Source organism: Geotrypetes seraphini, chromosome 4, assembly GCF_902459505.1.
Source record: "Geotrypetes seraphini chromosome 4, aGeoSer1.1, whole genome shotgun sequence".
Classification (NCBI taxonomy): Eukaryota; Metazoa; Chordata; class Amphibia; order Gymnophiona; family Dermophiidae; genus Geotrypetes; species Geotrypetes seraphini.
This window is the reverse complement of record NC_047087.1, coordinates 287078674-287094494: the sequence shown is the minus strand read 5'-3', so window position 1 is coordinate 287094494 and position 15821 is coordinate 287078674. Positions and strand designations below refer to the sequence as shown.

The 15821-nt window shown below is 41.3% G+C and overlaps 1 protein-coding gene across 5 annotated transcripts in view; it reads right to left on the bottom strand.

Moving 5' to 3' along the window:
* ARMH3 (armadillo like helical domain containing 3) overlaps positions 1–15821 on the bottom strand; it is a 284642-nt gene that overhangs the window by 63917 nt on the left and 204904 nt on the right. For all 5 annotated transcript variants that reach the window (XM_033941140.1, XM_033941139.1, XM_033941138.1 and 2 more), the window contains one exon: positions 5965–6091. In XM_033941140.1, coding sequence (XP_033797031.1) covers positions 5965–6091 — 127 coding nt within the window. The remainder of the gene's footprint in view (positions 1–5964; positions 6092–15821) is intronic.

Sequence of the window (15821 nt, the reverse complement as noted above, 5' to 3'; positions counted from 1 at the left end):
AGAAATATAGCTAACAAGCTCTCCAAAGCCAAAGGTCATTTCCTGACTATATGTAAGTCTTAGAAGCATATTATTTGATTTTACTGACTAGGTAATTTGAATTCATACAATGAGCTTTATAAACAATTGGGATCCATCAATTGTTGCACAAAATTAGGTTCACATGGCTCTGCATACAGCTACCAGAAATCAGTCTATCAGCTACATTCCTCATAGAGTCTTTAAAGGTAGACCCAATGTAGTTCATTAAAGAAAGGACCGAAGAACAGGACAAGCATTTTCAGTTGGGCAGAAGAAAGAAATGGTTTCAGAGTGAAAAGTTGCATTTTAAACCGCATGTTTGTACAGATCTGTGATACAGAGGAGCAATTCTAGTTGTTTGCTGCTTGCACTGAAGTAAAAAAGGTACGTGGAAGGAACATGGGTACGTGGGCGGTAGCGGGGAGGGGGGCAGGGAAGAAGACAAGAGGGGCACCACTGGCCCGGTCATCGGTCACTCTCACTATGTCACTGCTTCCGAGAGTGGGATCTGCCAGGGCAACCCCATATAAGATTCCAACAATAATCTGCCATCATGTGTGCATCCCATCTTCCTTGGTATCTGGCTTCCATCGTTTTTATGTCTTGGTGAAATCTTTCGCCTTGCTCTTCGCTTAAGTTACCAAGGTTCTCTGGAAAGCAATCTAAGTTACTGTGCAGATAATGGACTTTAACACTCATGTTACAGCCAAGCCTGTTGAAATGAAAGAACATATTTTCTACTAATTGTGTGTAGTTGTCTGCCTTCTTGTTGCCAAGAACGTTTTTCATAACAAGAACAAATGAAGACCAGGCACATGATTTGATTTCATTCACTGATGCTATGAAATGTGGGTCGTTTATAAGTTGTCTGATCTATGGACCATCGAAAATTCCTACCTTCAGTTTTTCCATGGTAAGCACTATATATTCAAGGTACAAACTGTCTTTATTCAAAGCCTTTACAAATTCTTTCCCCAGGCCTAGCTTTATATGTAATGGTGGCAGTATGATTCTATCTCGTGCTACCAAAGGTTCATTGATTACATTTTGTCCTCCAACCATCATATGTTCCCTCGGAGGCCAATCTTATTTTGCCAAATATTCATGTTTGGCTCTACTATCCCTAAGGCATAAAAAGCAAGAATACTTTGTGTAGCCACTTTGTTGACCAAGAAGAAAGTGAACCATCTTCAAGTCTACACAAATCACCCATTGATGTTCTTGGTAATTTATCTTTTCCAAGACTAAAGAGATGGCCTTGTACTCTTTCTTTCATCCTAGTGGAATGACCGATTGGAACAGAACCATATTTGTTGTCGTTATTAAAAAAAAACACACTTCAAACTATGTTTTGAACTGTCGATGAAAAGACGCCACTCACTTGGGTTATATTCTGAAAGGCCCATTTTCTTCAGAAAGTTTCTGATGTCATTGAAGAATACTAACCCCCTTCTTCTACGAAACTGCGCTAGCAGTTTCTAGTGCAGAGAGCCGCGCTGAATGGGCCCGCGCTGCTCCCGACGCTCATAGGAACTCTATGAGCATCGGAAGCAGCGCGGGCCATTCAGCATGTGCAGTTTCGTAGAAGAGGGGAAAAGTTGTTGTCTTCGGTAAAGAATGGCAGCAAGCCCTATTCTCTCCTTTGATAAAATATAATTTTTGTTCCAGGCTGAAGTAATTTTTTTTTCCTTTAGTCTGGAGGCAAGCAATTCAGAAGGCTCCTTGGAAAGATTTAAATCCCTGATCAGATCATTCACTTCATTCTGGTCAAAACATTCACTATGTGAAGTTATTTGGGAATCACTGCTACTATGCCCACTTTCTTTTGTTCAAACGATAGACCTGGTTGAATGTCTTAATATTTAAATTTGGAAAACCCTGATCTAATGAAATTACAATATTTAAAATTTAAACTGTGGAATTCATTTAGAAGGTTTGCACACTTTTATATCTGTAAATAGCAAACTTGGTTAACGTGTGTAAATCACAATTTTATTTTACACATAGTTTAAAACAATTTTGTTGAACACATTAAAAGAAAATACAGTCCAATCATCATTACATGGTAGTTCAATTATTTTCCTGGTGTTTCAACTCTCATCCCCCCCCCCAAAAAAAATAAAACTTTCCCAAAGCCAAAAATCAATTAAAATCTGAAGAGCTTAGATTCTTATAGCCCTCCAGATTATAAACATCATCGAAATCCCATAGCCCTTACCCCCTACTCAATAATAACAGTATTTAGGTAAAAACTTGGACAAACACACACATACAAAAAAATGGCATGGTTTGGAAACAATTATTTCTCTATCCTCCCTATCAAAAGATTTATATAGCATATTGAGAATCAAACTCCAAGCTCTTGGTGACAAAGAAAATATATCGGTTTACCCATATACCTAAATATATTTTTTTCAGTAAGACCCCACAATTGTCTTTTCATCATCATTATAGCATGAAGATAATTACATCATTCTCAAAAAGAAGGAGGCATTTCAGGAACTCAACACACTCAAGAAGTTCTTTTTCCCTATCAATACAGCCTTATGAATGAATAGGCAATCTTCTTTTCCCTGAATTCTTGAGAATTCATATCTAAGACCAAACCAGCTGGGGAAAAAGGAAAGTTTTGATTTGTGAAATTTTAAAGATATTTTAAAAATTCGCCAAACTGTTTAACTTTAGGGCAACTCCTGAGAGCGTGAAAAAAAGAAAGATTTAACTTGATCACCACATTTCGAACAAGTTAGTGTTGCAACTTTTCCTGAAAAGTAAGCTTGGTGCTGAGTAAAATAAGCTTGAAACAATATATAAAATTGGTATTTACATAGTTTTGCATTCACCAAAAGTTCAGGAATCCATTTTCTCAACTGGTAAAAAACTGAATGCTTTTGCAGTAGGCCCAAGTCCATACACCAGTGAGTGTGCAAAAATTCAAAATCTCTGACAAGGGATAACTCAGACACAGATATCTTATCACCCTCCATTTGTTCAAAAAATTTCCTTAAAATGGTCACAATTGTTCTTGAAAACTCAATAAAAATTTCAGCCTTATAAGTGCTGCAACTTGAAACAAGAGGTCAGCAAGCTGGTCAGTAGTAGAAGTATCAAGAATAGGCAGACCAGGAACAGTGGCTGACTGAGACAAGGACATGCCCATAAAAGCAACGCCACTGAGAGACGCAGCAGGAAGAATACCCGCTTCGAATCTTTGGGTTTTTTTTTTTACAACTGTTTCAGAAACTCTGAGAAAGACTCTCGCTTCTGGGGTGCAAAGTTACCCTCTGATGACTTAACCATGTTTTTCGTACACTATGGAGGGACCGCAGCCATGTGCATGGGACTATCAGCTGTGCAGAGCCCCAAAAATAAAGAAAGCTACTCCATTGGGCTAGGCAAGCGTTTTGTTACCTGCTTGACTGTGGAGAGGCTAAACTTTGCACTGCTGCCCCATGTGGCACATGGCGTGAGAATGCTCCCGAAGCACCTAATTTGCGCAATTCCTAGCAAGAATTCATATTAGGAGAGCCTAAGGAGTCCATCCCAACAAGACCTGAGGAAAAAATTGCAGTTTTGGAGAAGCAAGAAGCTTTTGAAAAAAAGATTGCTAAAAAGGCAAGATGGCCACCGCTGTGAAATTCACACCAAAATCGCAATATTTTCCACACTTAAACTTAAAAAGGAGAAATTAGGTTCTTGCCTAAATAATTTTCTTTCTTTTAGTCCCTTCAGAATGGCACAAAAACAGATGGGTTTATGCTCGCCTGCCAGCAGGTGGAGACTGAGACACTGACTTTTGGCTACAGTACAAGTGGGCTTTGCAGTCCCTATTACAATCAGTCTTAACAAATAGCCAAGCAGAAACAACAAGGCTGAAAAACAATAACATCCCAACTCCCTACTTACAAGGAGAAGACCAAGGGAAAAGGGAAAACACTGTTGGATACTGATTAGAACCAGAATCTTTCAGAAACGCCCCACAGTTCACCAGCTAAACCAGCCAAACCTTTAAACTCCCCCAAAAACCAAATCCTGTAGAAAAACTCGTATTCTTCACAAAAATACCAAACAAAATGACAGGGTGGGGTCTGTACCAGAGCAGGAAGGTGCCTTAGGCATCTGAGCCAATCTGGAGGGATGCTAAAGAACTGGTGATTTTAGAATTTTTCAGGTGGAGGAGCACAGGGGGACATGCAGAAACCTTGAAAATCCCACTTTCAGACCTCCCCCGATCCATCTCACAGCCTGTAACAGCCTGTATTCACTGTGATAAATTTGTGGATCTGTGCTACAGCCTGCCTCAGCTCTCTCACAGTAGCTGGTTTAGAAGATCACTGCCTTATGCTGGGAATTGCTCTGTAAAGGCTGATCTTCGGGCTGCCAGCCAAACCCCATGCCTGACTGCACCTCCACATGCAGACTGATGGATGTGCATCGGGATAGGCAGAGGTGAGAAGACACAGCCGGCACCCTGCAAGACACCGCCGAGCCTCTAAGACCACCTAACAGCCTGCACTCAACCCCTGCTTAACAATAGGTGAGACAACTCCAGGGACTTCCCTGAGTTCCACAGAAAACTAAGCAGGCTGGGATTGGCCTGTCAGCTACAGACATAAGTCTGTTTGCTCTCAATGTAGGCAAAGCGGAAGAAACGCTTTGAGCACAAGAATCCCAAAGAAATAAGAACTAACATCATTGAATAAAATAAAATGTGGAGAACAGAACAAACACACTTCTGCAGGCACGCGTGCAGAAGGGATAAATTGTAGGTGGAGCTAAAGAGCTCAGTGAAGTACAGAGGAGGCACAGAGAAATAGCCGAACTGGATTCCTTCTGCAGATGGCATGTAGCCATGGGGACACTACTCACTTGTCTAGAATGTCGCACCTATTGCACTGGAAATTATATTTACAGTACTTAAATTCAGTAAGCCCATTCCCCTTTTATTTCATAGTCCAAAAATGTTTGTAAGTTTTGTTTTAGGTTTTGACCAATAAATCGCAATTTTATATATAATCAATATTTACACATGTAATTTGTTAAGAGGGCATGTTTTAGGTGGGTTGCAAGTCTGTTTTGGGGAAGAACTAAAAGTATGCATATATTTCAGATTTTACAATGGGTATACACATATACATTAACAAATATGGATATCTGCTTTTATACCTGCTCCAAGACAAGTGTGCCAACTAACTGCTTGTTAGATACGGGATTTGCATGAATCACCAATTGCATTTGCCTCTCTGGTGTGCAAACCATAACCAAATTTGAAAAACTAAAGTTATTTAGCTTAATCCCTTAACTGGCTCATACTGCAGTTTTCTAAAATATGCCACTTAGATATGAAAATGACAACAATTACATGCATAGATTGCAAAATTGGCTGTTACCTGATTAAATGTATGCAAGAACGTCGAGCGATGCCACTATTTCTGGACTTTTTTTTTTTTTTTTTTTGTAACATGGCTATTTTCACTGCTGTGCTGCTAAATAAATGACCTAATGTCTTAATGTCTTGTGTCCTAATTTTATGAAAAATTCCACGTTCAGCAAATCTTTGTAAAATATCCAGAAGATTGCGAGTGCCCCAATTTAGATTCTTTATATCTAATGTATGAAGAATCTGCCTTTATTTAAGTAAAGAATGGGACAGCAGTAGAATTTCACACAAATACAGGTATCTTATTTTTTTTTTCTTTGATTTTTTAAATTTCTATTTATTACCTTTAAAAGTGGACTAATATGGCTACCACACCACTTCACATATATTTATAAATGCTCTTAGTACTATGCTAAACACCAAGCATAGTAACTTTCATTGGACACATCAGTGCATTTTACCATCTGTCTGCAATGCATTCACACCCACACAGAATGTAGGAATATGATTCAATTGTATTTTTTGCTTTATAAACTAAGGCTTTAACTGTACATATTACTCACCCATAGAATAGAGGTTATCAAAAATTTGGTGCATACGGATGATCTCATAATACAACTCATCATAACTGCTTGGGGTTGGAAGAAAGGTATCTCCATATGTGATGAACATGTTGAATAAGTTTACTATCTGCAAAATAAACCAAACAAAAGGTTAGGTATTAGTACACATACGCTTGGGCTAATTTTATCGGCACATGAGAACAAAGGGAAGCATTACCAAATATGCCATTTCACTCAAGCAAACAAGTTATAACATAGTTGAGTAATAAACAGGCAAAATAAATTTCATAAGCTTCTAAAACAAATATCAAAATATACAAGTATACTTTAGATTACCCCCTCCCTCTTTTACTAAGCTGCGGTAGAGGTTTCTATCTTGGCCTGGAGCGCTAAATGTGCCAACACTGCTCCAATGCTCATATAATTCCTATGAGCATCGGAGCATTTGGTGTTCCACGCTGTGGTAGAATCCTCTACTGTGGCTTAGTAAAAGAGGGCTTTCGTTTGATGACAGATTCACAGCATAGACATGGCAAACCACAATGAATGAGGACATACTTTGGGTTTATATACTTCTAACCAGACTGATTGAATAGAAAGGTGAGATTTGTCAAATTCCTATTCAAGTCATATGTTTTCAGCAGCAAGGCATGGTCCATAATACCAGATATTGTAGAGACACTTTGTGATGGGGAGAAAGCAGATGCATGAAGGATTTCATCAATCATGTTGAAAAACTTTTGAAAAACAGCTAAACAAGTCTATTACTGCCCGTCTTATCTGAAATCCCATGGGTGATGGTATAAGCTGCTGGACAGCAAAAAAAAAAAAAAAAAAAATTCCACTAAACAAAAACAGCACAATTTTCCCTCAGGCATTTAGAAAGGGAAAATGATTCTTGCTACTTCATAAATTTTTTTTTTTCTTTGTTGAAATGCACTTGTGGCATGTGCTCTCTGAAGAAAGCAGGACTAGTATTCTTATATGTGAGTGAGTCCTAGTTGGAAGCTTCATGCATGCAGTGCTGCTCCGAACCTTCTTGCTGCTGAGTCCTTCATTCTGATGTAACTTCCGGTTTTGCCAGAAGTTACATCGGAAGGAGGGACTTGGTGGCAAGAAGGTTCCCGGAGAAGTGCTGCATGCAGGAAGCTTCCAATTGGCTGGTAGGCCCACTCCGGGAGGTGCAAAGGGGCCGACCCAGGAGAGTCGCAGGTTTGTTGTTTTGTTTTTGCCACTGGCGATCGGTGAGCCAGAGAGGGAGGGTGTGAGGGCTGTTGGACCTGCGATAGGGAGGAGGGTTTCCGGACTCAGGAGGGGGGCTGCTGCTGCACCCGCGATCGCGAGGGGGGGTGATGAACAGGAGGGGTGAGAAAGGAGGCAACTTGCTTCAGATCCTTTACTGCGGGGACAAGACAATTCACCACTCTACGGGGCAGTGAATGGCCTTGTCCCTGTACCTACAGCAATCAATTGATTTCTTCCCCCATTCCTTCGGGTTACCTGTGGCTAGCTGTGGAAAACAGTCACCATGTCATTCTCTAGATGGAAAGCCCAAAAGCACAATGAACAGTAATCAAGCCCCCCCCAAAAAAATAAAAAACCCAACAAAACACAATAGACTTGTTTAAAATCCTGTCTGGACAAAGTATGATTGAAGTTTACTTAACATTCACAATTTAAAATAAAACTTTTTTGATGCATGTGATTGAAACATATACTTGAAATGGCAGTTGAGAATCTAATATCATCCCTAAATAACGTATTTCTGTAGAAAGATGCATCGTTGTATTAAGGACAGTGACACTAGTAGGATTTTCAATCTCTGCATCTTTTGAAACACTCATAAATTTTGTCTTTGAAACATTCAGCATCAACTTGTTTGCTATCATCCAATTTCTAATAGCCTCTAAGAAGTCATTCAATCATAATAAGGCCTGAGATAGTGAGACTTCAATAGGGAAGAAAAATTGGATATCGTCAGCATAAAGCCTATATATTCCCAATTGTCTCATAATCATGCATAAAGGAAGAAAATACAAATTAACTAACACATCAGATAATGCAGAACCTTGTGGGACACACATCCAGCATTCTACATTCTAAAAAGTGTCCCCCAACACACACTTCCTGTATTCTATCTTTTAAAAAGAATTGAAACCACTGTAAAATGATCCCTCAAATTCCACATTTAAAAAGTCTACTTAACAAGATGTCATGGTCCAGCGAATCAAATGCAGCAGAAATGTCAAGAAACATAATGAGATATTTAAGCCCTCTGTCAAACTCACTATGGAGTTCATCCAAAGTGGTTGCTAATAATGATTCAGCGTTCTTGTATGAGCTTTATGAAAGGCATATTGATGAATATTCATAACATTAGATCATTGTAAATGTTCATCCATTTGAAAATATAGAACCTTTTCCATGACTTTAGTTAAAGTTAGCAACACTGAAGTTGGTCTAAAGTCAGTTATTTGATCATAGCCCAGCTTAGGATCTTTAACATCTGGCTGGACAGTAGCAATTCTCAACGGTCCTGGAAACACTCCCTGTTGTAACATTAAGTTAACCATATTTGATATTGAAGCCAAAACAGTCATCCCCATATCCCTCAACATATTTGGTGAACAAACGTCACCTGAGGATATTGTTGGACGAGATTGTAATATCTGCTCAACTTGTCATTGGTCAACTGTCACCCAAAGTTATCCCAAATCTGACAGTTTTCCAATTCAAGACTCTCTTTATCATCTACAAGTGGAATAGCAGAAAGAATGTTCTTTACCCTTGCCTCAAAAAATACACTAAATATCATCAGCTGAAAACACAGATTGAGATGCCAATGTAGTATTTTCTCGAGTCAAATTTTTCACCATAGAGTATAATTCATCGATTTAAACATGCCACTTCACATTTCATTTCCATGTATTGGTTGACTATGGATATTGTTATTGATAGTGTATTTGAGCTTGAATCAGTCATCACCCAAATATGTACAAGACTGTGTGACACAATATGCTCCATCTAGATCACTGCGTTCTGCAGGTCATTTTGACCTAGTCATTCCCTCTCATAAAGATTTACATTTTGAAAGATTAAGAAAGTGCATATTTTCCTGTGCCAGGCCAACTGAGTGAAATAAGCTACCAGTATCTTCGTGCATCAGTTTAAGAAATTGTTGAAGTGTCATCTTTTTTGTCAGATGAAATATGCCTCTAATATTTGGACTGAGTTTCTCAGGTTTCTGTGATGAAACTTTTTGAAAGATTTTTGGATGAAACCTTTTGAAATATTTATATAGTGGTGTATTTATATAGTGGTGTAATCCACCTTGGATTAAGGCAGAATATAGATAATAAACTACAGTATAAACTATAGTGTCCCATTATTGGACATCCTCTATCAGGATACTTGAAGCAGTTGGTTGGAAAAAATGTTCTGGATTACAAGGATATCCAAGAAATCCATCTTGGATTATATAATTATATTCTCTGAAAAACAATGCACAGAATGGAAATGATTGCACAGCTCAAGATTATCCTGTAATATGGTGATTCCACACATTAGCATTAAGAAAAGAAAGTTTGAGTAAAAATTTAGATGGCCGATAGGTTGACGTATTCCTGTACCCCGTGTGAGTAATATCCACTGTTTGTGCATCGGACCCCTGGTGAAGTGTACTGAAAGTACTACTTAACTAGATCCAGGCTGATAATTCCTGTGATGCCAGGGTTTCTTCTCCCAGCCTCTCCAGCTGTGTGTGCTCCCAGGCAGTGACCAATTAAATGCGTATTTGATAAAAGCTTTCACAATTCTCCTGTATGGCAAGGACCACTTCTGCACCCACTATTCAGATGTTGTTTACAAACTCAGGATATACAGTACAGTTTTACATTCAGTGCCCTTACTCCAAAATCACAACAACACAGTTCATAACTTCCACATAGAACATCTTCAGACACATTTCTGTTACCCAGTCGATATTTGCTTCATTAATATAGCCTTGAAGAATGAAGAGTGTGACCTTGTTTTATAACAAGCTGGAAGTAACAATCGACAGAGATAACCTGATAGGTTGCCACAGTATCATCAGCTTTGAAATCATCAGCTTTGAAATCATCAGCTTTGAAACCAACAATTGGGATACAGGAAATGGCTAGCGGCACTGACTCCTGGCAGCTGGTGACCTCCTCCACGGGCAAATATAGGAGACCCCCCCCCCTTTTTCAATCTCTTCAACTTCTCCTTCTTCTTACAAACAGGGCAGCTATACATCAACCCCTCAACTCGCCCTGCGGAACAGATTCCAGATTCTTCAGGAAGGAACTGCCGATGAGGAACAGGAGCAGGAACAGGAGCAGGCCTAACACACAGCTCCATCTCCAGGGACAACTGACCGGCTCCCCCCAAAGAAGCGCAGAGTAATAATAATCGGGGATTCCATGCTGAGGGGCACCAAAGGACCAATTTGCAGACCGTATATGCAATCTAGGGAGGTCTGCTGTCTGCCTGGAGCCAGGATACGAGATGTCACCGCCAGTCTGGATAGACTGCTCACGGCTCGAGACTACTTTCCTATGCTTCTTGCCCACATAGGTACCAACGACACTGCCAGGAACACACCGGAGACCATCACCAGAGACTTTGGAGCACTGGGTGAGAGGCTGAAGCGGACAGGAGCGCAGGTGGTTTTTTCATCGATCCTCCCAGTTAGAGGCAAGGGAAGAGCCAGAGATGAACGTATCCTGAGGACGAACGAGTGGCTACAGGGATGGTGCCGGGATATGAACTTCGGATTCCTAAACCATGGGGAAGCGCTACAAGGACTTCAGGGACCAGACGGACTCCATCTGACCAGTAGGGGTAAGAACGTCTTCGGACACCGACTAGCCCGCCTGCTTCACAGGGCTTTAAACTAGGTAAGTCGGGGGAGGGTACCCATTCACATATTAATGCAGAAAGGAATTATCCTGATGAGGTGAGTTGAAACTTCGCTTCCATGTCCAAGGTAAGTACCCACATTGCAAACAGTTCTTTGGGAGTCACACCGACTCGGGTAGGATACGCCTCACAGGGACTTATAGCAAACACAAGATATGGAGGGCCATGTATGTCAATGCACACAGTTTAGGTAACAAAATTCTAGAATTGGAGGCTGAAATAAGGAATGCCGACTAGATGTGGTGGCAATATCTGAAACTTGGTTCACGGACTCACATGGATGGGATATGGCTATACCGGGCTACAATCTACTTCGTCAGGACAGAGAGGGCAGGTTAGGAGGGGGGGTAGCTCTATACATTAAAGAGGACATCAAAACCACCAGAATCACAGATGTCAAGTACACCGGGGAGTCCCTCTGGGTAAACCTGGCAAGAGGCAGAGAAAAATGCCTGTATCTAGGTGTGGTATACAGATCCCCAAGACAACTGGAAGACATGGACGCAGAATTAATTGAAGACATAGAGAATATCACTCTACGAGGAGAAGCTGTACTGCTAGGGGACTTCAATATGCCTGATGCAGACTGGAACTCATTTTCAGCGACAACCAGCGGTAGCAGGAGGCTCTTAACCTCCATAAAGGGAGCACATCTCAAACAAATGGTAACGGAGCCCACTAGGGGCCAGGCGATCCTCGACCTGGTACTCACCAACGGGGAAAGCGTCTCAGAGGTCTCAGTAGGAGATACGCTAGCCTCCAGCGACCACAACATAGTATGGTTCAACCTTAGGAAAGGCTTCCCTAGATCAAACACGAAAACAAAGGTACTCAATTTCCGGGGCACAGACTTCACACGCATGGGAGATTTCGTCCATCAGACGCTGCAGGACCAAGCGGAGACCGATGATGTAGAAGCTAAGTGGTTAACACTGAAATCAACCATACATGAAGCAACTAGCCGCTTCATAAAATCAGTAAATAAATGACAAAGAAACAATAAACCCCAATGGTTCACCGCGGAGATCTCGCACCTCATTAAGGAGAAGAAAAAAGCGTTTCTCTCCTACAAGCGCACGGAGAAAAGAGAGGCAAAAGTAGAATATAGGACCAGGTCTACAGCGGTCAAAATGGCAGTTAGGGAGGCAAAACTTCGAGTGGAAGAAATTCTGGCAAAAAACATTAAAAAGGGGGACAAATCCTTCTTCAGGTATATTAGTGACAGAAAAAGGAACACAGGCGGGATAGTACGCCTTAGAAGACCGGACGGAAGTTATGTGGAAGCAGATTCCGATAAAGCCGAACTACTGAATGAATACTTCTGCTCAGTCTTCACCTGTGAGGCACCGGGACACGGTCCGCAGTTGAAGGCAACACAAAGCACAGAAGATCCATTTCAGAATTTTGAGTTCACACCAGGTGAAGTTTACAGTGAACTGGCAAGACTCAAGGTGAACAAAGCCATGGGACCAGACAATTTGCACCCAAGAGTGCTCAGAGAATTGAGCGATGTCCTGGCAAAACCGTTGGCTGAGCTATTCAATCTCTCCCTAAGTAAGGGGAAAGTTTCCCTGGACTGGAAATTAGCTAATGTCGTTCCTCTGCATAAAAAGGGTTGCAGGGCAGATGCTGCGAATTATAGACCGGTGAGTCTCACATCAATAGTGTGCAAACTCATGGAAACACTAATTAAAAGCAAATTGGACACGATCTTGAATGAAGGAAATCTTCAGGATCCCAGTCAGCATGGATTCACCAAGGGTAGGTCCTGCCAATCCAATCTCATCAGCTTCTTTGACTGGGTAACAAGAAAGTTGGACTTGGGAGAGTCTTTGGACGTCGTGTACCTGGACTTCAGTAAAGCTTTTGACAGTGTCCCACACTGCAGGCTGCTAAGCAAGATGGAATCGATGGGGTTAGGAGAGACACTAACTGCATGGGTCAATGATTGGCTGAGTGGCAGACTTCAGAGGGTGGTGGTTAATGGTACCCTCTCTAAAACATCGGAGGTGACCAGTGGAGTGCCGCAGGGCTCGGTCCTGGGTCCACTCCTTTTCAACATATTCATAGGGGATCTGACTCAAGGGCTTCAAGGTAAAATAACACTATTCGCCGATGACGCCAAACTATGTAATATAGTAAGTGAATGCAGTTTACAGAATTATATGGCGCAGGACCTGCTTACATTGGAAAGTTGGTCCTCAACCTGGCAGCTAGGCTTCAATGCTAAGAAATGTAAGGTCATGCACCTCGGAAGCGGAAATCCATGCAGGACGTACTTCTTGAACGGAGAAACTTTAACTAGGACTTCAGCAGAACGAGATTTAGGAGTAATCATCAGTGCAGACATGAAAACTGCCAATCAAGTGGAGAAGGCTTCATCTAAGGCAAGGCAGATATTGGGTTGTATCAATAGAAGTTTCGTCATCCGAAAGCCTGAAGTCATAATGCCGTTGTACAGGGCCATGGTGAGACCTCATCTGGAGTACTGTGTGCAATTCTGGAGGCCACATTACAGTAAAGATGTGCGCAGAATTGAATCGGTTCAACGGACGGCCACCAGGATGATCTCGGGGCTCAAGGGTCTCTCGTATGAAGAGAGACTGAACAAATTGCAGCTCTACACTCTTGAGGAACGTAGGGAGAGGGGAGACATGATCGAAACATTTAAGTACCTCACGGGACGTGTCGAAGTGGAAGATGATATTTTCTTTCTCAAGGGACCCTCGGCCACAAGAGGGCACCCGCTCAAACTGAGAGGCGGAAAATTTCATGGCGACACCAGAAAGTATTTCTTCACAGAGAGAGTGGTTGATCATTGGAACATGCTTCCAGTGCAGGTGATCGAGGCAGACAGCGTGCCAGACTTTAAGAATAAATGGGATACCCATGTGGGATCCCTACGAGGGTCAAGATAAGGAAATTGGGTCATTAGGGCATAGACAGGGGGTGGGTAATCAGAGTGGGCAGACTTGATGGGCTGTAGCCCTTTTCTGCCGTCATCTTCTATGTTTCTATGTTTCTATATCTCTAGTGTAGTGATGGAAGTGAGTGCTGATCTCTTCATTGATAAAAAATACAAAATGGCCTCTTTCTCGTTTCTCCCCAGGGAAGCTCGTCTGTAAAGCATTCAAGTTCATTCCCAACATCAGAAGAAAACAGTGACTATGACCCCCCCTTTTAATCCCCAACCATGCTAGAGAGAGATTTCTTTAAGAGCAGAATGCTAACAGATATAGCTTTCAATGCAACCATGAAAGAAATAGACAAAGTAGCTCAGAGAAAAGTGATGAAAATTTTGCCACAAGATAAATGATGAGAAACTTGATGACCTAAAGATGTATACCCAGGAATAATATGATAGACATTCAAATATTTGAAAGATATTAATATACAAACAAACCTTTTCTAGAGATGGGAAGGCAGTAGAATTAGAGGACATGAATTTATGTTGCTGGGGGGGGCAATTCAAAATCATCATCAGGAAGTATTTTTTTCACAGAGAGGGTGATAGATACCTGGAATGTCATCCCATGGGAGGAGGTAGAGATGAAAATTGTAACAGAATTTAAAAATATGTGGGATAAACACAAAAGAATCCTGTATGGAAAGAATGGAAATAAACAAACTTAGTGGTGATTAGATGGCAACTCCAGCAATTGGGAAGCAAAGGCAAACTTCTACAGTCTGTGTCCTGATCACGGCTAGACAGATTTGGATGGGCTGAAGTGAGGCTTTGATGACAGCTTCAGTAACTGGTGAACGAGGACAGGCAAACTTCTATAGTTTGTGTCCTGAAAATGGCAAAGACAAATCAAAGAACAAGTATGCATATCTAATATCATATCATACCTTATACTATGAGTCTATCTTGTTGGTCGGACTGTATGGACCATACAGGTCCTTTATCTGCCACCATCTACTGTTACTATGTTAGATGGCAATGCTTCAACACCACGCACGGGAAAGCACAGAGCAAAAATGCTAACAAAGAAAAAAGAGAGAGGCAAATAGCAGTGTGAAAGAAAAGGTACAGATGCAGAGTCAATGGAGAAAATGGACACAAAGGAAAGGAGACACATACTGTAACCACAGGGCAGCCCAAGACCGGGCTCTACAGTGCTCCTAGTAGCTAGACATAAACAGTACACCAGCGTGTGACCCGGACTGGAGTCACCCTGCAGGACTGGATTGACAAGGAACTCAAATCAAAAAAACACAACTACAGTTGTATAAATGTTAATAACACAAATTTACTTTGCAAAATAGAGGTAAGGATGGCCCAAATAAAGTAGATAATGCTCCTTACAAAAATCTCATCATGAAAAAAACCTTAAAAGAAAAACCACTCCTAACAGTTCAGGATCTCCCTTTTAGTCCAAGTCAATAATTCTCCTGAGGTACTGCTCTGCTCAGAGCTTCCTTTCCTCAGTGCTCCCACAGCCTGCTCTCAGGGAGGTAGAAATGAAAAATATAGTTCTCTGCTCTGGTACACATAGTTCACAGTTCCCAAAACAAAAGCCTCCAGCAGCTTCCAAAGCACTGCTGGGAAATGGAGAGTGTCTTAGGTTTGCCTTTCAAAAAGCCTTCACAAACAGCATTCAAATTCCCTCCCTTGGTGTTTGCAAACCTCACCCCAAAAAGACACTTTCAGCTTCTTAAATTATAACAAGAATGCAGAGTTCAAAAGAATGCAAAACAAAACTCACAGCCTTAGACTTATTCCTGACACCTGGTGATTAAGCCAACTTCCATCGGTTCAGAAAATTCAACAAACTCCTCCGGCAGTACTCCTTGCAGCTTCATAGGAGTTTCTTCCTCAGGCAATGGCAGTTCCAGTGATTCACCAGTTTCTACTACCTCCATAGGTGTACAGCTATCACCTCTGCTTGGACCAGGTAGGTCATTGGGAGAGA